Source organism: Camponotus vicinus, unplaced genomic scaffold (assembly GCF_025532165.1).
Source record: "Camponotus vicinus isolate PSW18456_S1 unplaced genomic scaffold, iyCamVici1.0 SCAF_5, whole genome shotgun sequence".
NCBI lineage: Eukaryota > Metazoa > Arthropoda > Insecta > Hymenoptera > Formicidae > Camponotus > Camponotus vicinus.
In genome coordinates, this window is record NW_028141977.1 from 14,996,328 (window position 1) to 15,019,241 (window position 22,914).

The 22,914-nt window shown below is 36.5% G+C and overlaps 3 protein-coding genes across 5 annotated transcripts; 2 read left to right on the forward strand and 1 right to left on the reverse strand.

The window, feature by feature from the left end:
* Window positions 1-93: 93 nt before the first annotated feature.
* Pabp (poly(A) binding protein) lies at window positions 94-7,125 on the forward strand. The gene is made up of 4 exons (XM_083100113.1): window positions 94-839; window positions 2,642-2,952; window positions 3,080-4,028; window positions 5,550-7,125. The coding sequence occupies exons 1-4, from the start codon at window positions 647-649 to the stop codon at window positions 6,002-6,004; spliced, it is 1,908 nt and encodes a 635-aa protein (XP_082956239.1). The 5' UTR covers window positions 94-646; the 3' UTR covers window positions 6,005-7,125.
* A 145-nt stretch (window positions 7,126-7,270) lies between these two features.
* Tapas (tudor domain-containing protein 7 tapas) lies at window positions 7,271-15,779 on the forward strand. 2 transcript variants are annotated; one of them, XM_083100110.1, is made up of 17 exons: window positions 7,271-7,882; window positions 9,617-9,773; window positions 9,926-10,140; window positions 10,391-10,551; window positions 10,758-10,860; window positions 10,929-11,216; window positions 11,285-11,425; window positions 11,492-11,830; window positions 11,906-12,094; window positions 12,168-12,428; window positions 12,506-12,754; window positions 12,851-13,183; window positions 13,295-13,515; window positions 13,752-13,953; window positions 14,039-14,148; window positions 14,216-14,367; window positions 14,461-15,779. In XM_083100110.1, exons 2-17 carry the CDS (start codon window positions 9,692-9,694, stop codon window positions 14,712-14,714), a joined length of 3,300 nt encoding a protein of 1,099 aa, XP_082956236.1. In that variant the 5' UTR covers window positions 7,271-7,882; window positions 9,617-9,691; the 3' UTR covers window positions 14,715-15,779. The 2 variants fall into 2 exon arrangements, with proteins under 2 accessions (XP_082956236.1, XP_082956237.1); XM_083100111.1 differs by having other exon boundaries at window positions 7,271-7,707.
* LOC145971971 (uncharacterized) lies at window positions 14,462-22,817 on the reverse strand. Of its 2 annotated transcripts, XM_083100109.1 has the most exons (8): window positions 22,706-22,817; window positions 20,332-22,269; window positions 19,533-19,678; window positions 18,639-18,945; window positions 18,165-18,320; window positions 17,579-17,771; window positions 17,320-17,514; window positions 14,462-16,935 (listed from the first exon to the last, which is right to left on the reverse strand). In XM_083100109.1, the coding sequence occupies exons 2-8, from the start codon at window positions 21,812-21,814 to the stop codon at window positions 15,915-15,917; spliced, it is 3,501 nt and encodes a 1,166-aa protein (XP_082956235.1). In that variant the 5' UTR covers window positions 21,815-22,269; window positions 22,706-22,817; the 3' UTR covers window positions 14,462-15,914. The 2 variants fall into 2 exon arrangements, with proteins under 2 accessions (XP_082956235.1, XP_082956234.1); XM_083100108.1 differs by having other exon boundaries at window positions 17,320-17,771; window positions 18,580-18,945.
* Window positions 22,818-22,914: the final 97 nt, after the last annotated feature.

A 22,914-nucleotide genomic window follows, 5' to 3' on the forward strand; every position in this document is an offset into this window, starting at 1 on the left:
ATCCCTAATCGTAGATGTCGCTGAAGCTCGAAGGGGGACTACTTCGCCGGAAGTGGACGAGACGGTTGCGCGGCCGGGTATATAAACGCGCGCAGGAAGTTCCGCGACTGTCCACGACGCTCTTCTGCCTCAGTAAGAGTAGAGTTGTGTTCACGTTTGGTTGTGTGTCTCCTCTTTCGCTGAAATAGGCCACACAACCTACGTTCATTCGTGAAACTAACTCTTCTAGAAAAACCCCAAAAAAAAAGTAAAAAAGTCTCCGAAAAAACGCATACAAAAAAATCGCAAAACCGTAGGCGAAAACCGTCGTAACCCTGGCAGTGTGCGAGTGACGGGACGCGACGCTAGCACGAGACAAGAGAGGACTCGGTGCGGAAAGTCGGAAAGAGGACGAGCCATATTGCGAGGAAGAAGAGGAGGAAGAGGTGAAGCGGAGGGGGCGAGAAGCGAAAAATCCTCGGCGTTCGCGAAGCCAAAGGAAATTTGGAATCGGGAATCTCGGAAGGAGCGCGGCTCTCGATCCATCCATATTGGTATATCTCTCCTCTCTCTCTCTCTCTCTCTCTCTCTCCATCCATCCATCCACCTCTCTCTTTCCCTTCGGTGAGAGCTCGAAGAAGCAAGATACTCCGCAGCCGCCAGCATCATGAATCCCGGAGCGCCCAACTACCCGATGGCCTCGCTCTACGTGGGCGATCTGCACACCGACATCACCGAGGCGATGCTGTTCGAGAAGTTCTCGTCGGCGGGTCCCGTATTGTCGATACGCGTATGCCGCGACATGATCACCCGTCGCTCGCTCGGCTACGCATATGTCAACTTCCAGCAACCGGCTGACGGTGAGTCATCGCATTGCGATTTATCTCTCTACGTCTCTATGCGCTATCCCGTGTCATCGCGAATGCGTGACGCAACGTGGAGCCCCGCGCGCGCGCGCAAATGGCGACCGCCTGCTGCATGTGCCTCACACACGTGCCGCGCGTTACGTGCCTGCTGTTCTGTTGCCGTCCGCCATGTTGGATTCGCGCCGTCGTCGTCGTCTTTGTCGTTCCGTCATGGCAGTTAACGGTTAAACCGTCTCGTGACAACGGGAGAAAAAAAGGGTTTCTTAATCTTTTTTTTTTTTTTTTTTTTTTTCATTACATTTTTTCCCGAGAAATCGAGAATTCCACGATCGCGGTCGCGTGGAAACTGGCCCGAATTTTCGGCTCTGCACGCGTCACCCCGCGCTTTTCACGCGTTTCGCGCGTGTAAGATGAAAATGGCCTAGAAAGAGAGGGAGGAGGGAAGAGAAATCTAGAAAAGGTGCAGCCGCGCAGGCAAACGTGGATCCTGCGTTTTTCGACGACGAGCGCGTGTCCGTTTGCTTCTTATACCGAGGGGACTGATTTTTCTAAAACATAACTTGTTATTTTTCGTCCGTATGCGTCCTTTTTCCGCGGAATTCGAGATGTACGGAGATGACGAAGAGCGAGATAAAAGAAGAAAAAATTCCAGATGTCCGTTGAAAACAAAAATCAAAGAATGTCCCCCACCCTTATCTAACCTTCGGACTTGTTCCACGCGGCGATACAAAGGACGAGTATATCCGCCGGCAAAGAAAGAAAGAGAGGAAAGCTGAAAACAATTTTTTTATCTTTCTATTATCTTTGTGTTCTTTTGGCTTCTACCTACAGGCATCTCGATAACGAAAACGACAAAGAAACTGACCAACGACAATATATTCCTTGATTTCTTTCTCCCTTGTCAATTATTACACTTTTATCTACGCTTCATGCTTGGATTTTTTGGTTTAGTTCTATATTCTTTCTTGCATTTTTAAAATAAGATAGCTATGTCGAAGCAAAATGTAGGAAATGCAATAAAAATGAATGAATCTCTATAATTTATAGAGATTTAGTAGTTCTATAATTTACCATCATAAATATATTGCAAAAAAGGAAACAAAAAAATACTGAGAAATAGAAATCTTTGATGTACTTTCTAAATTATATCTCTTTACTTTTTCGTAAAAATTCCAAGTCAAATAACGTCTATTTCGCTCTGAAAATACAGAAAGTACGATAAAAAATATACGAAAAGACCTAGAAACGAGTATACGGTCCTCTTTTTGGTCGTAAAAAATAAACAGCTTTTACCTCTTTTTTTTTTCCCCTTAACCTTGGATTTCTATCACATAAATAGAGATTCGAAACGGAAACTTTCGATTCCGCTTTTTCCGCCTGTTTCTTTCGTGAAATTTTATGTCGCTCGACTTTTCCTTTGTTATCAATTCAATGCTATTTCAGACTTTCTTTTATTATCACCTTATAATCGAATATTTCTCGGATTTTCTTATCAGACAAGTGTTTACTTCTTTTGATATCAATGAACGAAACCATATAAAAAAAATTCTTTTGATATCGATGAACGAAATCATATAAAAAAAATGCCAATTTAACTTGATAATTTAATTTTACAGCTAAATATTTTTTACAAATATGTCTCTTTAATCGCGCAAACGACACTTGTACATTCGCGTATAAATTTGTTTAACGATAAGACATAAATTCTTTTATAACGCCACATTAAAATTTTATTTTACATTCCACAGGAGAATTTTTGCACATTAAATATATTTATATGAATATTTATGTTTCAGCCGAACGCGCCCTCGATACTATGAATTTTGACATGATAAAGGGGCGGCCTATTCGAATCATGTGGTCCCAGCGTGATCCTTCCCTACGCAAATCGGGCGTCGGAAATGTATTCATAAAGAATCTAGACAAAAACATAGACAATAAAGCAATGTATGATACATTCTCCGCTTTCGGTAACATATTAAGCTGCAAGGTTGCGCAGGACGAGTCGGGCGCCTCTAAAGGATACGGTTTCGTCCATTTTGAGACCGAGGAGGCAGCCAATAAATCTATTGACAAGGTCAATGGCATGTTATTGAACGGCAAGAAGGTAAAGTTTCACACTTTTTATTCCTTATTATTAAAACAAAAGATTCAATCGATTTACTTACCGATACTAACGTGTTTCTTTTCTGTGTTTTTTTTTCCTTCGAAATTGGAACGAATCGCACGCACAGGTGTACGTCGGTAAATTTATCCCACGCAAGGAACGCGAAAAGGAATTGGGCGAGAAGGCCAAGCTCTTCACGAATGTCTACGTGAAGAACTTTGGTGAAGACATGACGGACGACAAACTTAAAGAGATGTTCGAGAAATACGGGACCATTACCAGTCATAAAGTGATGAGCAAGGACGACGGCAAATCGCGCGGCTTTGGATTCGTCGCGTTCGAGGACCCGGATGCGGCCGAGCAGGCGGTGCTCGAGCTGAACGGCAAGGACATCTCTGAAGGCAAGTGTATGTACGTCGGCCGCGCCCAGAAGAAAGCGGAGCGCCAGCAGGAGCTCAAGCGAAAGTTCGAACAGCTGAAGATCGAACGACTGAATCGTTACCAGGGTGTGAACCTCTACGTGAAGAATTTGGACGATACGATCGACGACGAGCGTCTGCGCAAGGAATTTACGCCGTTTGGCACGATCACATCCGCGAAGGTAATGATGGAAGAGGGTCGTAGTAAGGGTTTCGGTTTCGTGTGTTTCTCGCAGCCGGAAGAGGCCACTAAGGCTGTCACGGAGATGAACGGAAGAATCGTGGGCTCGAAGCCACTCTACGTCGCTCTGGCGCAGCGGAAGGAGGATCGTAAAGCGCATCTCGCCTCTCAATACATGCAACGCATGGCGAACGTACGCATGCAGCAAATGGGCCAGATATTCCAGCCGGGCAATGCCGGCAGTTACTTTGTTCCCACGTTGCCGCAACCGCAACGCTTCTATGGTCCCGCTCAGATGGCTCAGATCCGCGCCACTCCGCGCTGGCCAGCGCAACCGAATCAAGTACGACCGAATGCGCAGACCGGAAACTCCGGATTCGCATCGATGCAATCTGCTCCCTTCCGAGCGGCGCCGCGTGCCCCCGCCGCACAGGCTGGCGCCTTGCGTAACAGCATGTCCGCCAGACCTATCACAGGTACGAAAAGAAGTAAGAAAGGTAATCAGCGTTTATATACAGCGCCTATGATTCAAGTTTACGCTTAGGTTTTGTCATCATCATCTCACTTTGTATTCATTTCATTGTATCAAAGTATATCTTATCACAAATTTAGATAAAAATTCGTATTATCTTACAAAAATTCGGAACACTTTAGACTGCTTCGAATCCTTAGAAAACTTGGAGACTTTTAATATTTTAAAAAGCATGGACGAATAGAAATATTTTCTTGAATTAATTTTTTTGAAAGGGATTTTTTAATAAAAGGATTATCTTTGTCGACTAAATCTATTTTCTATTTATATCTGTTTTGGAAATAGAAAATGATTTTAATAGAACATGTTAAGGAAGGAGATATATTTTTATTATTTATATTTTTTTATATGTAATAAAAGCTTATTTTTTTAAGTAATTTTATTATTTATTGTAAAGATTATGCAATCTATATGAGTCCATCATCGAATTTTCTGTAATACTATATATTTCCACATTTATATATGTGATTATTTTGTCATCAAACAAATTACAAAATTTTAATATCATAATTATCTTTCTCAACCTAAATAAAAGACTTAAATAGTGACTAATTCCGAAAAAAGCTGTGTATACTTTCAAAGAATATTTATAAAGAAAGAATATTAAGATAAGCAAAATAAATCGTTAATTTTCTGTCTGTGAGTTTTATGCATCAGTTTAAAATGACTAATAATATAGATTTTACGAATTAAATCGATATTATAGTCTCGAATTCTAATTTGTAAAATGGTAGTTAATTATATAGTTGGATGAGTTAACTATATAATAACTATCCAATCTAATTAAATGCTTGCTTAAATTGAAATTATAAATAATTCTTATATATATTTAAAATTACATGTGTAGAAAGATGTATAAGAACATTTAATATGTGTTGCGACAATAATTGACCTTTAAGAATATCAAAACATTCAAGATTTTCACGACTCGCGAAGCTATTCGAAACTTTCATAATATATTATAAATAATGTAGCGAGAAAGAATTATATGAAGAGTGACAGAAATGTAACCGGTATAGTCCTCAACGGAATTGAGGGTACGCGGATATATACATTTAAAATATCTTGTTTTTATGTTATTTGAATTATGTTTATAGTATACTGTAAATAAAGCTTAAAGTTCATCGATTTTATATGTGTATTGGTATAATGATGATATTTAAAATCATGCGACTCGAAAATAATCATTACTATCGGCATAATCGAAAAACTTATTTTTTAATTGCAGTTGATTCTTATAACTACTTTTTATATCAATCATTAATTATCAAAGATAGTAAATTATTCCCAGGAAAACATTAAAATGACGCATTCGTTCAACATCTGATGTTTACCATTACTCTTCTAAGTTGACAATAGACAACTGCCTCGAGCATTGTTGTAATAGATGTAACGTAACAATTATATTTAGTTTTATTATCGTGAGAGTTCACGCACAATTGATATTTTTTTCTTCTCCTTTAAGGTCAACAAGCAGTTGGTGGCGCCAACATGCAAAGCCGTTCCATGGCCGGGCCCGCTGTCGGGGTTTCGCCCGGTCAGAGTCGTCCGCCGAATTACAAATATACTGCGAACATGCGTAACCCGCCGCAGACGGCTATGGCGTTACCTGCACCGAGCGGCCCTTCGGTGCAGCAGGCCGTACATATTCAAGGCCAGGAGCCGCTTACCGCGTCGATGTTGGCTGCGGCGCCACCTCAAGAGCAGAAGCAGATGCTCGGCGAACGATTGTTCCCGCTCATTCAATGCATGTATCCGTCATTGACCGGCAAGATCACCGGTATGCTGTTGGAGATCGATAACAGCGAGCTGCTTCACATGTTGGAGCACAACGAATCCTTGAAAGCCAAGGTCGAGGAGGCCGTGGCCGTGTTACAGGCTCATCAGGCCAAACAAGCTGTTGCACCGAAAAAGGAATAAGAGACCGTGCTTTGTGAGATCAGACTTTTTGTCGGGAAACAATATTCAATTGTTTTAAATATATAGTTAAATTGATATAAAATTACATATGATAATCTCTTTTTTTTATTTTTATTTTTTTCTGAATTAGACGCGACTAATTTGACATATTTGAATGTAAAATGCATATAAAAAAAGACTTACACTAATAAATTTTTTTTTCAAAATATATTTATGTTTTTCTTTTTTTTTTTTTTACTCTGATACGTTAATTAACGACAGTTACTTACAAATCGCTGTCTATTTTTGAAAGTAAATTTATTGCGTAAAAATATTTATAGATATAAGCATATTTAGAATTTAAATATAAAAGTTTAATCGCGTCTACTTCAAAAAAGAGATGAGAATGAAAAAAAAGAGAGATTATTATATGTAATTTTATATTAACTCAATTATATACAAATTCAGAAAAAAATAGAAATATTCAGAAAAAGAAAATAAAAAGAAACGAAACAAAGATAATGTAATTTTATATCAATTTAATTGTAAATTTAAAATAATTGAATATTGTTTTCAAAAAGTCCGATTAAAAATAAAAATAAAAATTTAAAAAATAGATTAAAGCGCGTTCGGCGAACGTAACGGTTAGACGATCAGTTTCAGAAAAAAAACTATTCGATGTATAAAAGCCTGAAAATATGTATCAATCATTAAGTGACAGTTGTTGCTCAACAGTATCTGCAACTATTGCGTCCGCTGATCGCAGTTTTTTAAATTTTCCCTGCGTATTTTCCTTTCCTAAACATATATTTTTAATTTAAGAAAAGATCGAGAGAAAAAGGCGTAGCATTTCTGTCGAGTACTCTTCCTTCTTCTTACCTTCTTCAGTTCCCTTACAGTTTATCGAAAGATAAATAACGGTTATACTCGGTATAACTCGGCTCGCCTTACGTTCTGCGACTGTCGCAGACTCTCGTGTAAAATGATACTCGAGCGATAACGAGAGATTAATGATGTCATCAGTTCATAAGAAGTTCCATTTTTTTCTTTCCTGCGCGCCTTGTGTACGCGCGATATTGCTTTGGATTTCGAATATGTATTCCTTTTTTTCCAGTATAATAAATTCTTTGATTCTACGATTACACACCAAGTACTAATTGATTTACACTCGAAACAAGATACGAGGTTGGGCGAATCGAGGGGGGAAAAATGACAATTGTTCCAGCATTTTGCGATTAATGTCATACATTTATGTTTTTATTTTTTTTAACAAGTTTGATATACAATATATCGATGTAATATTCCATTCGTACGATCCTGATTAAATCTGATGCGAGATAGAATTTTTTTAATAAAAATTCCAATATATTTTATTTCAAATTACTTTGAATTAAAAAATAAAAAAATGAAGCTTAAGAAAGAAATCTTATACATCGCTTTTTGTATCCTAGATTCGACAAAAATTGAAATTAAAAACGTCGGAGATTGCTTTAAGGATAGCCATACGGTTCAAAAAAATTCGCGCGGAAGCGAATGTCAGCTCGGCTCAGAAGAAGCGAACGCATGATTGGTGACCGCGACCCACTTCGGTGAGCGGGATAGGCTGTCGCGTGGGAGACGAAAAAGAGAGAGAGACACAGATTCCGCGAAAGCGCGCGGCTCTCGCAAAACGTCGACGGGACGATCGAGGATCGAGTCAGTCGTCAGTCCGTCAGTCGTGTTTGGTACGTGCGTTTCGTCTTTTCAAGGAGATACTCAACATTCGCCGAGAAACCGGCTCGGGGAAGAGCGAGGAAAGCCGCGGTCGCGCGGTTCACGATCTTCCGGACGACCAAGTCGACGAGATCCAGTCGTCCGACTTGCGTCGCCAGTGATTCGTCGCGCGCGAATCGAGAAGAGGTAAACGCGTAAAAAGAGATCCGTACATTCCTGCACGTAACGTACATTCGTCGTCCACCGTCGACGACCTCGTTCCAGCTTGATCGGCCGACTTATCGCGGCGATACGCCGCCCCGGGAGATCGTCGTTCTGTTCTCTCGATCATCCGTTACCGTTAATTACGTTGCATATGGCAATGCACACGATGGGGAAATCCGACACCTCTCTCGCGAGGTTTGCTCGCGTTTGTTTGCGTCGTCCTTTCGGTCTCGTCGACCCGAATCTCTTTAGGCGCGTAGTCGACATTGTTTTCTCTTGATGTATAACCGCAAAGATACATATGAACTGTAATTTGCATAATATTGCTTTCGAGGTATATACAAGGTGTCCAATTAAGTAATAATTCTTGTAGATATTTCAGATAAAGATAACCGGTATTCTTCATTATAACAGGGATTAATTTAGTTTTCTGCTTTTTTCAAAAATTTATTTTCCAACAAAAATTTTAACGCAAATTTGAATTTCTATTTTTTTGTTAGCTATCTTGTATACAGAAAGTAATTGAAATAATCTTTTTTTTTTCAGTTTTTTTAAATTCAAGAGAATATGCAGTTTAATTACATACATCTTCAACTGTATATTTCTATTGCAATTTTATGCACTTGCAACAATTTTTCAAACATTGATCGAATCTTATTTTATTTTTGATCTGTCAAAGTATTTCTCTTTTGAAAGAGGGTATAACTTAAGGAAAGGTGCGCGTTTAAAACTTTTTAATTACTTTTTTCCCCCTTCCTTTTTTGAAAACAATATTGTGATTCTTATGCAATTTTAAAAGGTTAATACATGAAAATTGCAACCTTCTAACATAGAAAAAAATACAAAAGAACATTATTTTGTGAATATCTTATTTTATGTATTTGATTGCATTGTCTCCTTTAAGTATAAAAAAATAAAATATAAAAAATTAATGAAAGTATTACTTCTTAGTTATTATATATATAATGTATTAAATAATTAGATCAACGAAAGAAAAATAAAATTTGAACAAAATAAAATAATTCTTAGGAAAATATGAATTCTTATCGCAAATTTAAGATAAACATGAAAAATTTGTAACGTGAATTTAGAAATATATTTTTTTTGCATCTTTCTTTTCCTTTATCTGTGTATAATTAGATAATATATAATTATATAATGTTAGTTTCCTAAGAAGGAATTATAAACAAATACAAATAACAAGGATTTTACTTATTAAATATTATATGCATGTTACATCATATTTTATATAGTTATAAATATTACAGACTTTGTTATTTTACTTTACAAAGTGTTTTTGCAAATGTCTGCATAATAAAATATAACTCGTTATTAACTATTAGTACATAATGTCAAAATTTAATAAAATGTACCTTAGCAATAGCAGCAATTGTAAATGCCTGATGTACATTCCTGATATCTTATCACTTTTTTGCTGTATCCGCAGGTTCTACAGATCTCTTTCTGTCTCTCCATCTTCAGGTCTTACATATTATTTTACTTCTTATGAGAGCATTATAAGAGGCTATTATTTCAATAAAGGTTCAACATGTGACGATATGACGATCAAAATTTAACGAAAGATTCTATGGATTCATCCATCTTTTTATTTTCAATATAATTTATTCATTTATTGCTCGATTTTGTCTTAAAATCTAGCAGATAAACAATTATTTTGTTACAATATTATTAGTTTATCTATAAAATTTCTTTCAGATCGATCAACTAAGATACGTAAGAGATTTAAATACATCTCTTCCTGTATTCTCTCTTTTATGAGAGAGAATTATCATGGATCAAGACGAAGTTGTGAAGAATTTGCGATCATGTTTGATATCAAGCAAAGGTGGTATCAAATTAGACAATTTAAGAGGTAAATAATGAAATCATTGTTATATTTATTATTATATTTTAGTGCACGATTTTAAGGAATATTAATAGAAGTAATCTTATAATATGCTATTTTTTAATATGGTATTAATTTATACATCATTTTAAAGGTTGACAAAAAAACTTTTCTTACAGCGGATTACCGCACGATCGCAGGAGAACCGCTACCCTTCAAAAAATTTGGATATTCCTCTGTTGAAGATTTTATACGTAATGTACCAGAAGTTACTGTGACAAGAAAAAATGGAGAATTGTATGTGGAAGCTACGCCTTCCAAATCTACAGCACATCTTACGAAATTAATTTCACGACAAAAGGCGCGACGAAAAATACGACCTCAACCGAAAAGAGTATACTTATCGATATTTTATATTTTTCAAGAGAGTATAATTATGTTGTCAAAATATACTGTATACTGTTTTACCAAGTTAATTGATCGATATAAAGAGCGAAAGAGAATTCAACGATTATCTAATCTATGTATTTTGCAATGAACATGTTGCATCAAATTGTTGAAAACTATTATTTTATGTTTGTTCTGAGGTGAAAAAAAGTTAGTTTTTTTATGTAACTACAATTAATTATAGAATTCTTTTTCAGTGGACACCACCTCGACACCACACTACCAAAGGTTTTTTATCTGGTAGTAATAAAAATAATTTCAATGGTTTTCAACCTATTAAGAATAATTATGTAAATTTTCCTGGTTCCTTCACCAAATCAACATCCGGAAAGAGCAATTTGTATACAGATTTCAGCAGGTATTTGAAAAAAAAAAATAAATAAATTCAAATATTTTTTTTACACAAATATCTTTTATCACATATATAATTTAATATGTTGTTTTATTCCTAATAGTTAAAAATTTATATACACAAAATTGTAATTGTTCTTAGTCGATTAAAATTGTTTATAATTTTGTTTATATTTATTTATTTATTTATTTATAACAAAAATAATATTTTAGACCTATTTTACCACTCATGGAAACTATTGTACAGTGTCCGTTATCGATTAATAACGAGAAATCAAGCTTTGTTCCGACCACACCGCCAGTTTCTCCTGTTAAAGTAAGTGCGAGTGTTTCAAACTCTCAATAAAAATCCATTAAATATTAATCATGTATTAATAATTTCAGAGACTGACAGATAACGCGACAAATTCGAGTATAGCGATTTTGAACCAAAGTGTTGCTAATTGTAAGACTATCGAAGATTTAAAGTGCAAAGTTTTAAATGACAAGACAGCAGCATCGCCTGTGATAAATTTGAAACCAAAGACTGTAGAGCTCAAACCCTCGAAACTGAGTGAGAGACTCAAAGTCTCTCCTCTTAAAAGTACTCCTATCATGCCTTCGCCGCTAATTAATAGCTATAATAACGGTCATACATCTTTATCTATCCCGTCGATTTTAAATCAATTGCAGGTAAGAATATCAATTAGAATGTTTTTCAATGAAGCTAAACATTTTTTTCAATCAAATCATCTTTGTAGACCATGTCACATCAGATTTCCGATCCTAGGAAGGATTTACAGATTTATACTGACAAATTGAATCTACCATCACCAGTATATAAGATGCATTCGAAAAAAGAGAGAAATTCTTCCAAGATTATCATTTATGCCACTCTAAAGGTAAATAGACATAATTTTTTTTTCTCTTTTTTCGACGTTAACAGGTTGATGAATCTCATATTGCAGGTTGGTGCACACACGTTTCATACGTATCCGGAAGACGCGGCATCCGAAGAGGAAGCCGAAAAAATCGCAGCACGTTTGGCTCTGGTGAATCTCACTAAGTTGTCGAGTCCCGAGATAACGACTGTCGATGAGAAATTGGTGATGAAGCGCATTCTGAACATTGTGACCCAACATCATAGCGGAGTTTTTATGCATCTATTACCCGAATATTACTGCGAGCAATATAAAGAGGCCCTACCCCACAACTGGGAAAGGATTATTGAGGAATGCGGGGATATAAATCAGGAGAAGAGCGTCGGCGATTTAACAATACTTTGCCGAGTCTCGCCGACTTTGAAAGTAATATATACGATGTGCGCGTATATTTCAATTTTCTTTTTATCGAAATTTAACTTTTCTATTTTTCTTTTTTAGCGAAGTAATTCTACCCCACTCAAGAATGCCGTCGAGAATAGCTTCCCGCTTAATGAGAAAATACAATTGAACCCAATTGGGCCTGCCGCACCCGGTAAACTGATAGTACCGAAGGTGACCACTTGGCAGGTGTACATCACTTGCATCATAAGCACCGTCGAAATTTGGGTCCGCTTGGGTGAGAATAATGTAAGTATAGTATTATCCGTTTACTTTCTTTTTACAAGCTGAATCTTACTTTTTTTTCCCTTATTTTTTCCAGGATAATTTCGTCGAAATGACAAAGGAAATGACGAAGCATTATGATAAGAAAAAACCGACTTCAATGCTGTCGACGGAATGTGTCATTGGCGATTTTTATGCCATTTTCGAAGAAAACTATTGGCGCCGAGTTCAATGTATAGATTTCGACTTCGAGACTGGACTTGCCACAGTTTTCTTTATTGACGAGGGCTACGACGAACAATATAAACCTGATATGCTACATCCTCTAGACAAGAAATTCTGCAGTCTTCCAGCTCAAGTAATATTTCAATCGTATTTCTTGTTTTAGTTGTGTTTTTTGTATATTGTATCCGCGCATGTTTTTATCTTATACAGGCGATCAGAGTAGCTCTTGAGGGATTAGAAGAATTTCGCGATTATACCCAGTTAGTCACAGAGATTGAAAATCATCTTTTGGTCGAGAATATGTTTTCAGCGAAAGTGCATGGCACGAACGCCGATGAGTATGGCTCGTATACGAGAGTGACTTTTTATGACATTAGTAAAGAAGGCAAATATATAGATGTGAATCAAGTCTTATCCGACAAGATCTTAAGAGATATTAGCATCGCATCCAAGATACAAGTAATTGTGAAAATTTGTATTACAGTTATTCAATCTCAGTCTTACAATTCTTTTCTTATATATTCTCTATATATATTAACTATTCTTCCATTATAGACGGGACAGTTAATCGAATTATATATCACGCATATAGATGAGTCTGGTAAGATCTATGCGCAGCTAAATTCGTTTATGAAAAGTCTAGTGAATAACGAAGCCTTGTCACAAATACTTGTAAACAACACGACATCCTTGGAGAGGGAAACGATCCACTTTACTAAAGTGTACTTTGCAAAATGGGATTCGCAGTGGTATAGAGCGCGAGTGAAGGACATGCCTGACAAGGATAAAGTAACAGTGTTTCTGTTCGATATCGGTAAAACTGTCACGATATCGAAAAGAGATCTGTTCACGAACGAGACGAATGCTCTGCACTACATTCCGCCGCAGGTAAATTTATTGTTGGTTATTAAAACCAATCTCCGTCGAGTTTCAATCTTCAGTATTTTGTAAGGATGATATAATTGATACTTGTGGATATATTTACACACGAAAAATCAGGCCATACAGGTCTTTCTGCACCATCTCGATCAATCGAAGTACAACGGAAGGCTCGTGGCGAGATTCTGCGAACTGGTATCAGATACTGATCTACTTGTGGCAAGGATCATCAAAATTAGCTCATCCGGAATCCCAATAGTGGAGATTTTCAAGAGAATTGGACCGAGTAACATGCTGGCCTCTATAAATACATCATTGATTTACGATAATGAATTATTGAAGTAAATATTTATGTTTTCATTTCTTATCGAACATTTGACTATGCATCTTCCTGCCTTATATTTTTGTATCTTTATTTCTGAATTTTTTATCTTCATATTTTTTATCTCATATTTATCATTCTATTTTACTGTACATTATATAACTTTAATTTTACTGCTTTACAGCTTTCTATTGACTTTATGAATCTATTTAAAAATACTTTACACATACACATATATATACTTTGTATTTGCAGAACCAATGAAGATGGCAACAATAATATTAAATTATCAAAGAAACGTTTAGAGCGTAGGAATTCTCGTGTTCTTGAGTCTGTTGTTAAATTAAATCCACCCACTATCTCAGATGTTGGTCAATATTTCGATGTTCACGTAACATTAGCAGCGCATCCAGGACATTTTATTGTGCAACCGTTGAATGATGCGGGGAAATTGAAGGTACATATACACATTAAAGTTTAAATCAATGATTAGCCAAATGAACTAGGATAAATTTTTATACTACATCTCATTTCATTCTCAGACGATGATGAATGAGCTGCAAAGATACTGCCACGAGTACGATGGTCCGCCAATAGAAATTGTTGGCGAGGGTAAGCTCTATGCGGGCAAATTTCGAGAAGATTGGTACAGGTATGTGATATATTCAATCTTGCAATGTAAAAAAGACTCGATTAATAGCAATACGATTTCGTTTCAGAGTGTACGTCACTAATATTATCAGCGAAAACGAAGTATCCATATATTTCTGCGATTTTGGGGATGTAACAATAGTGTCGCGCAGTAGCTTGCAGCCATTGAAGAGTGATTTTATGAAGTTACCGTATCAGGCCGTGAAGGCTAAACTTATTGGTAAGAAAGAATATATAGCTGTTCTTTTTCTTCTCTTGAATCGTTTCTTCTTTATATAAATTTTAATGATCTCTTTTTTTATAACAATGACAGGAATAGAGCCGACAAATGTTGACTGGACGGTAAACGACTGTGTCAGGTTTAAGGATTTAGTGCTTGATAAGGATTTTGTCTCAGTGGTCGCCGAATCGGTATTTGACCATCTCTCGCCGGCCAACGGTACTGTGCTGGGCTTAAGATTAATCGATGTCAGTACCGAAAAAGACATATACATCGATAAATTATTGGTGGAGGAAAAACGTGCCAAATATATTGATGGATACGAGGATTATTTTGCATCTAGTTAGCTTGTTTATTGGTTAATGAGTGGAAGAAAGAATTTATTTTTCTTATCGCATTATTGTTATCCTTTTATAATAGCACAGTATCGCTCGCATAACCGCGAGTACTTGAATATAAGAGGGTAATGCGTGAATATATTTCTACTATTTTTTTATTACTTTTTTCTGTAACGATACGACACGCATGTGAACAATGTAGAAGGATAACTAGCGAATATTTAAATTTTATTTAACGTTATTTGAATTTGTCTCCGCGAATGCGCATTTCATTGTTCGGAAATTATATTTTTTTCTTTTTAATATTAGAAGATACGGACATACTAGATTACAATGCGCATAACAGGATTTGAGTTATTGAGTAGTAACGGAAGCGCTGTTTTATTATTAATTCGTTTAAAAGCTTATGTTTATGAGTATATAAACATGTGTTATTTTTTCTTTGGCTTTTATCATTCTTTATTACTAATTACATTTATGTTATCGCACAGAGATGTATTACTGTTACAGTTATAACATAAAGTTTATTTAGAAGTCAAGTTTTATTGTATAATTTTGGAAGCATTATTATAATTATTATATATATTATTCATGTCTCAAGTATTCCTTAACAAAAATGTTATGTTCTTTTTAATTTCTTTGTCGTTGTTTAACTTAGTGTGACCGTTTCATGATATTAAACAAAACAGTATGATTGTCAAACGACAAAGAGATTGGCTGTGTATAATAATTAATTAAACATAATGACATTCCATATATATGTGTGTGTATGTATGTAAATATATATATACACACACACACATATATATAAAAAAACATTAACTGTATCGTGTGCAGCGCACGCGCACATATACGCATATATTATTCATGTTTAAACATATAATTAGTCGCTTCCACATGACTCTGAATTGGAATAATTTACCTTATTGCCATACTATAAGCGTATTGTTAGAAATTCTTGCGAGGTTTATTTGTAACAAATATATATTTTTATTTTTTTATTAATCTAAAATTGAAGAAAGCGAGAGATAGAGTTGCAACACATAAAATAAAATTTATGTACAATAATTTTTACCTCCATGTGTGCATTTTATACCTTTATATTATTTATATAATTAAAATATTGTGTACGCTACATAACAGAATATCATATATGTATCTCTTGTGTTAAAAGAAGGCTAATATGAAAAAACGTAATAGAAAAATTACTTATGTTCGCTCGTTCTCTATGATAAATGTGACATTGCTGGCCAGCGAACTATCGCTCAACCGAGTGGAATCTATCTTTTCGGCTATGATTGACACCTTGTCAATTTTGTCATTTTCATTCAAATCTTGCATTTCTATGACATAAGTCCCGGCGCTGTCCGGAGAGCTTAGACGCTCGAGCGCGTTCGTTCTTTTCGGAGACTCTGAAATCGAGTTGCGGGAATCGGAGCAATTTTGATTTCTAGAGAGATTCGCCGAACTAGATTGTGCGTTGTTACCGTCCTCGTTAGGATCATCCTGGTGATATCTAAGGGAATTTGTAGCACTGTTTTCAAGAAGTATGTCTTCTTTAGAAGCGATATCGCTAGATGAGCTAGTATTTGAGCGGTTCCAGGAATGACTACGCTCGTTTATCCGGCTGGAAACTCGTTCGCCTTCATCCTCGAAGAACATTGAACTCTTGGATAGCATCGAGTCAATTTTTTCGATAATACAATGCAAGCGATTCCGGCTCTTCTCCCTCCAGCATCGTTCCATTTCTTTCAAACGGCGAAGCGTCGCCCACGATCGCTCACCATCATCGTTCTCCATCTGAATCATCATGTGATCGTTCGCGGGGCGATAAGAAGACGAAAAGATCTCTTTCCTCGCTGTCGAACCGCCATCAAGTTTACCCTGCCGGGATAGAGGGTATTCCGATACATTCATGATCACTTCATTATCGCAAGCTCGCGATGTATCCTCCGTAAAAAGATTTAATCCAACGTCACTGCCGTTTGCGTTCTTATTGAATCTCAAAACGCGGACTGACGTTGGATTGCCGAATGTTGAGAATGCCAGTACGTGGTCGTAGGGATGATAATCTACGCAGGTAATAATCGCCCTGGACGAGTTATGCCCATCGTTAGCATATTTGCCCACGTGCTTACCCGTCTCCAAGTTCCAAACGTTTAGTACGGAATCCTCTCCACCGCACAAGATCAAACCACCACAAGGAGATATGCAGGCTTTCGATTGTATTCTATGAATATAAAAAAATAACGGAATTTAATAAATCGAATTAATAATGCGAGAAAGAATAAGAGAGAAATAAGAAGGATAATAATATGAAAGAGTATAAAAACATAAAGTGTATGAAGGAAATATATACAGAATATATAGAGAAAAGTTTAAAGAAAAAACGACGATCATGTTCAAGCGAAATTATAAGAAGTTGATTGGAAGAAATCAAAAGGAACACGGAAAAAATTTTTGAGATGTGATAGATCTAGAAATCAAGATGTATGATATAAAAAAAGAAAGACAAGATAAAATAAAAATAACAAAAGAAAAAACTGAGGAAAGTAGAAGGAAAATTAATATATTATAAAACAGAGAAAGACATTCTTGAGGAGTGAATGCAAACCTTTGATTGTTCAGCTGTTTGTATTTTCGCAAGACTACACCGGTTGCGAGATCTACCATTCGCAGGCCATTATCCCTCGAGTGCACGAGAAGTCTAGACTCAAGGGGGTGCAGAGCGATCGTGTTGATGACAACCCCTTCAATCTCGCGAATCTTTATTTTCCTCGCAACATACCATTCCCACTTGGATGACATCCTATCATTTCGGCGAATCGTCCAAAGGATTATCGATCCTACACTGTCGGCTGTGATTAAATTACCATTTTTTTGGAAGACCATGGAGTTGACGAAACCTTCGTGGCCTTCCAACTCCTGGCTCAACTCTCGCTTCATCGATCTTCCATTCTCGCTTGCCCAGATGCGAGCTACTCCATCGTAACATCCTGTTGCTACAATCGTCATCTTGCCGGGAGCGTACCTGGCGCAATAAACATACGAAGGATGCGGCAGCATCTGCAATAAATTGGATGGTCGAGTAAAATCAATTGTCAATTTTATCTAACATTTTACAGCTTGTAAATATAATGTTAATTTTTCTAAATATATTCGTTTAATGCTTAATCTCGAAAATCGTTTGTCGTTTGCTTATAATACGTTTTAAGTAATTTCGACCAAAATACGTAACAAAATTCTTAAATATATATTTCTAATATTTTTTAATTATAAAAATATTAAATGTAAAAAATTATAGCACAAATATATTAAAAAATAGATAATCGATATCGATAAAATATATGCACATAGTTGTATTTATTTGAATGTTTGGAAAATATTGATATTTAGAAAGCACACTTTACGCTCTCATTAATCTTAACGAAAGTAAATAAGAATGATCTGCTTGATCACCTCGATGTGTTGCACAATCTGGTTGCGAATATCCCAGATGCGTGCCGTTTGATCTGCGGACGCCGACAACAGGTGATAGTCGTCGCTGGACCAATTTAGAGAGTACACAAAAGTTTTGTGGCCGAGAAACTGAACGTGGATTTTGCCGGTCTCGATCTGTAAATAAAAATAATAATTACACATGACTCAAAGATATCGTTGTTCCAGCGAATAAACATTTACAGCGTGAAATGAAAAGTAATAATTTTTTGTATCAACGATGATGTAGGTACAATATATTGAATTTTGCGTAACACACTCTCTTCGTCTTAAAAAAATTGAAATTTAAAAATAAAAGTTCTTTTTTCATCTTCCCTTCTCTCTCCTACAGGTGCGATACTAATTTATCTCAATACCTGCGATATTGCGAACGCACCTCATAAATGACAATTGGATAATTGTACTCCTCGGAATGGACGCAAGCCAGATACTTGCCGTCGTTGCTGAAGGCGACGTAGAAACAGCCGTTCTCGCTCGCCTCCGTCTCGAACATTTTCTCGTTTGGGATTTTGCAAGACTGGGCGGCCAGTCGCGCCCATTTAGGAAGACCTATCGTTGATTCCGATGTGCGACGCTCCGTCAAGAGCCTCCTCTGCGAATCATACGAGTCATCGAAAAGATCGTTTAGCGGCAATTGTTGATAAAGCACAGATTCCTGTTTCGATGACGGAACTGATGTCACTGTTACCAGGAGACTGCTCGGATATTTGTCCCTGTTGTTCGACTGCCACCACGTGTATACCTGCATATACGAAAGAATAATTATAGAATGCGATATCGTTATAGCGCGAAACTTGGCATAAATTTTTCTTTCTCCGTTAAAAAAAAATACAGAACGTTTAAGGTTCCTCGCTTCAATCTTGTTCTTCAATATATTATATACATTGAATTAAATTAGATTTATTATTATATACGTCTCACGATTCGCGTATTCGAAATGATAGATTTATAAATTTATAAATAAATACTGTATAAATTTATGAATTTAAATATAACACTTATGGACATGTGAAATATGCGTTCTAATAAAAGATATCAAATAGAAAACGAGAAAATTTCCGACATATATTTTAACAATCTATTGAACAAATAAATAATAACGCGAGAAAATTTTTTTATTTCAATATACAGAAAAAAAAATTTATACAGAGACCTAAAAAATTTTGCTACGGGATGAACTATTCCAAATGAAGTGCAAGTAAACAAAAAGCAGACACGTCTATAGAGTTCTTCTCTAAAAATTTAAAAAAATGTTAAAAATTCTAAGTTGCAAACCGACGAATTGATTATTAAAAATTCGTTCATCAAGTGAAAAACGGAGAGATGTACCTCGCATGTGTGCTTTCCATATCGCTTAGAGCTTCGTCTAGGTCTGTAAAGTTGCAATCGTACTTTCTTATCCGTATGAAGAATGTTATTGGTCCCAACGGGTTTAAGAAACGCCCAGGCAATTTTGTTCCAGCATCCCTCGCTACCTGAAATCAAGCATAAATTAAATATACTTCATTTCGGAAAAGTGTAAATTAAAGTAAATTATTATGAGGCTTACAGATATTACAATAGATTTTATGCAGGTTTTACAATCAAATAATTTACTCTCTCTGAAAATATCCTCAGTTGTAAAATTATCTTTGTTTCCTTGATTTAGAATGTATATATTATATCAGTTGGTTAATATAATAATTTACAGAGGAAATATAAAAAATTGTTCGATATAAAATTGCATTAGGATGAGAAAAAGCAATTAACATACATTCTAATCACTTTTGTAACAATGCAGTTAATTCGCATATTTTTTACAAGTATTTTTTTGATTGATGCTTTTTCGAGCAAACATTATAAATAATTGTTTATTATTTTTTTGTTCAATATTAAAATTGCGAAAAGATGCACTGCATCATCTGTGAGAATTTCAAACAAATTTGTTTAATCGTCTTTGATTGATATAATTTTAATGAATAAATATTCATACATACAGAATCAGCTTTAGTATATAGAAGATTTTTATTATAATAAAGATCTATAATAAACAATAATAATAAAGATCTATATAAAGCTGATCCTGTATAATTGTTTATTAATAATTATTAATAAAAGATCAATCGAAGTCATCGAGGAAGAAACTTGCCGATTCTATCGTAGCCGAGACTCGCTTCAGCGAAGCTTAAAAGGTCTATCACTTCGAAGAGGATCACCGTCCGATCGCCATCCTCGCGTCTCACAATCGCATCATAGTCGTGCTCGAAGACGAGTTCTTCTTCCCAGACCGGTATCATTGATCTATTCTCTCTGAAATCGAATTTACCGGTGATCAACGGTCGAAGATAGCCGCCGTCTACCTTCTTCAAGTACGAGCCGGTGCGTGCCTCGACGATGTGAATCATTACCATCGGCCGTTTCACGTTTGCGTAGTCGGCTTCGAGCACGTCCGCCCGATGAATTGTTACGGAGATGTATCTCTTCTCAGATGTATCTTTCTTCGTGTCTTCCTTCTCTTGTTTCCGTTTCTTTCTCCTTTTTTTTTTAACAGTCGAGTCGACCGCATCCTTCGCAATTGATGAACTGATGACTTCGTCACTGACGGGAAGCTTCTTCTTTTCGAACAATGATCGCTCTCCTCTTCTCGACGATCGATCTCGTCTCGTCGCTTCTGATTGAAGTCTTCTATCGCCTGTTGATGTTCGATCTTCAGAAACCATCGAACTTGATCGAAGCTCATCGGTTACTCTTCCCAGACTCGTCGATGAATCTAGTTCCCCGGCGCTGTTCTTTCGACCGTTCAAAGACCTCGTTGTCCTTGAAGATCGACTGTCGTTACTCATCGCGATATGTTGCTTGCTTTGTTTTTGCTTTCTCGAAGAACTGCCAGACGTTGAGCTAACTTCATCGATGTTCGAACGATCACTTCCTATCCTTCCCATCTCGATCCTAGTGCTTTCGCGATTGTGATCAGTTTCGATTCGAAGCACTTCGTCCTCGGACACAAATGCTGGATTGTCGAAAACGAGGGTTGCATTGCTGGTTCGCGGCGCCGGAACCGGAACTTTGCGTCGTGAGTCGTCAATCAACGGAGACGCGTCATCGCTCGTCTCGGGCAATCGAATGATCCCAGTGTCCTTAGACCAGCGTTTCCGCGGTGGCTTCTTCATAGAGTCCACCATATCTGTCTCGCTCGTCGCAGCATTCCATTGCTTTCTACGGCGCGGTTTTTCCTCGTGGGAGTCGTTCCTGTTCCCAGATTCCTCTATCAAATCCAATGACACCATCGTCATTACCTCATCATGCGACCGATGAGAACGATCGTTCGAGGATCTCCTCCTCCTCGCTTCGCGATCAGTGGAACGATTCCGAGACGCTTCGCTCGCTCGCGAGGAAACTTTCGAGCTTTGAGAGGATTGTTTAATCTCCTTATCGTCCAAGAGGTCGATCGCGAGACTATTCTCATCGTTTCGTTGTTGGCGATTCAATGAATTTTCGTTGTGAACGTCCACAATGACACTCATCGTCGCCTTTGGCGAGGTCGTGCTCTCCGTCGATTCCTCCAAAAAGGATGATACGTTGTGCGATCTCATCAATTTTCTACCTCTCGTAGACCCAGCGGACTTAGCCATTCTTACAATCTCTTTTCAAACTCTTGTTACGCTAAAAGGAATAAGATCGTCCGAAAAAAGGTATCGCGTGTATATGTTCCACTTGTGCAAATCGATCGATTGCACTTACGAAGATGACAAATTCACTACTGTTTCGTACGATCATAGACACTAAAGAGAATAATTCCTCTTCACTGGGCAGTCTTCATTAATATTATTGGTATAAATAGTGCGATAACTCGTTGTCCGTCGCGTAGAAAGAATCGCCTACCAACAGCTCGTTGCTAGGAACGAGTACATGCCAGGTGCGGGAGTATATATTCAGTCACTGACCGTGTGGATCGATCGATAAACAGTGGTCACCAATTCAAAACTCTTGCGGATCTTGGTGCAATCCTTTTATTTCCGAGCAAGTTGCACACGTCTCACGTTGCACAGTGTCTCACGAGATCTTCGTATTCATAATAAAATGGAATCTAAGATAAAAGACAATAACTGTTAATTGTAATTATTCTTTTCAATTTATTTCTTGCAAATTTTTTTCTTTCGCAGAAATGCAATCGCAAATATTTTCATTTTATTAAACGTGATTTACGTTAAAAGAAAACAAAAAAAAACATTGTTCAAGAGAACCCAGACAACACATTTCCTTAAAAAATAATTAACAAATGACTTAGACATTTTATTGTCTTTTAGATTTTTAATGTTGTAGGGTTTAGGAAAGAAAGATAGTAGAAGAAAATATTTATTAATGTATTAATTATGATACGAAAAAACATATTTGTTTGTCTCATAGTTTCTTCGCTGAATTTTATTCGTAATCAAGATAGAAGATAATTTAACATGTTTATATTTATCTAATTGAGTAAAGGATTATAAAATTGCACAAGAATTACAAAAAAGATTGGTCACCTTGTCAAGCTTACTAAGCGATTTGAATTTCGATTGAAGAAAGCATATAAACTTTTGTCTTTATATGGCACTCCATTGTACATACTGTAGCTCCACTTGTTAATGCCTGAAAGTGATAATGGAAAATAATGAAATCGAAATAAAAGAAGAATTAAGGAAAGAGGGAGGAAGAAAGAAAATACTGGAAGAAAGTTGAAGAATATAAAAGA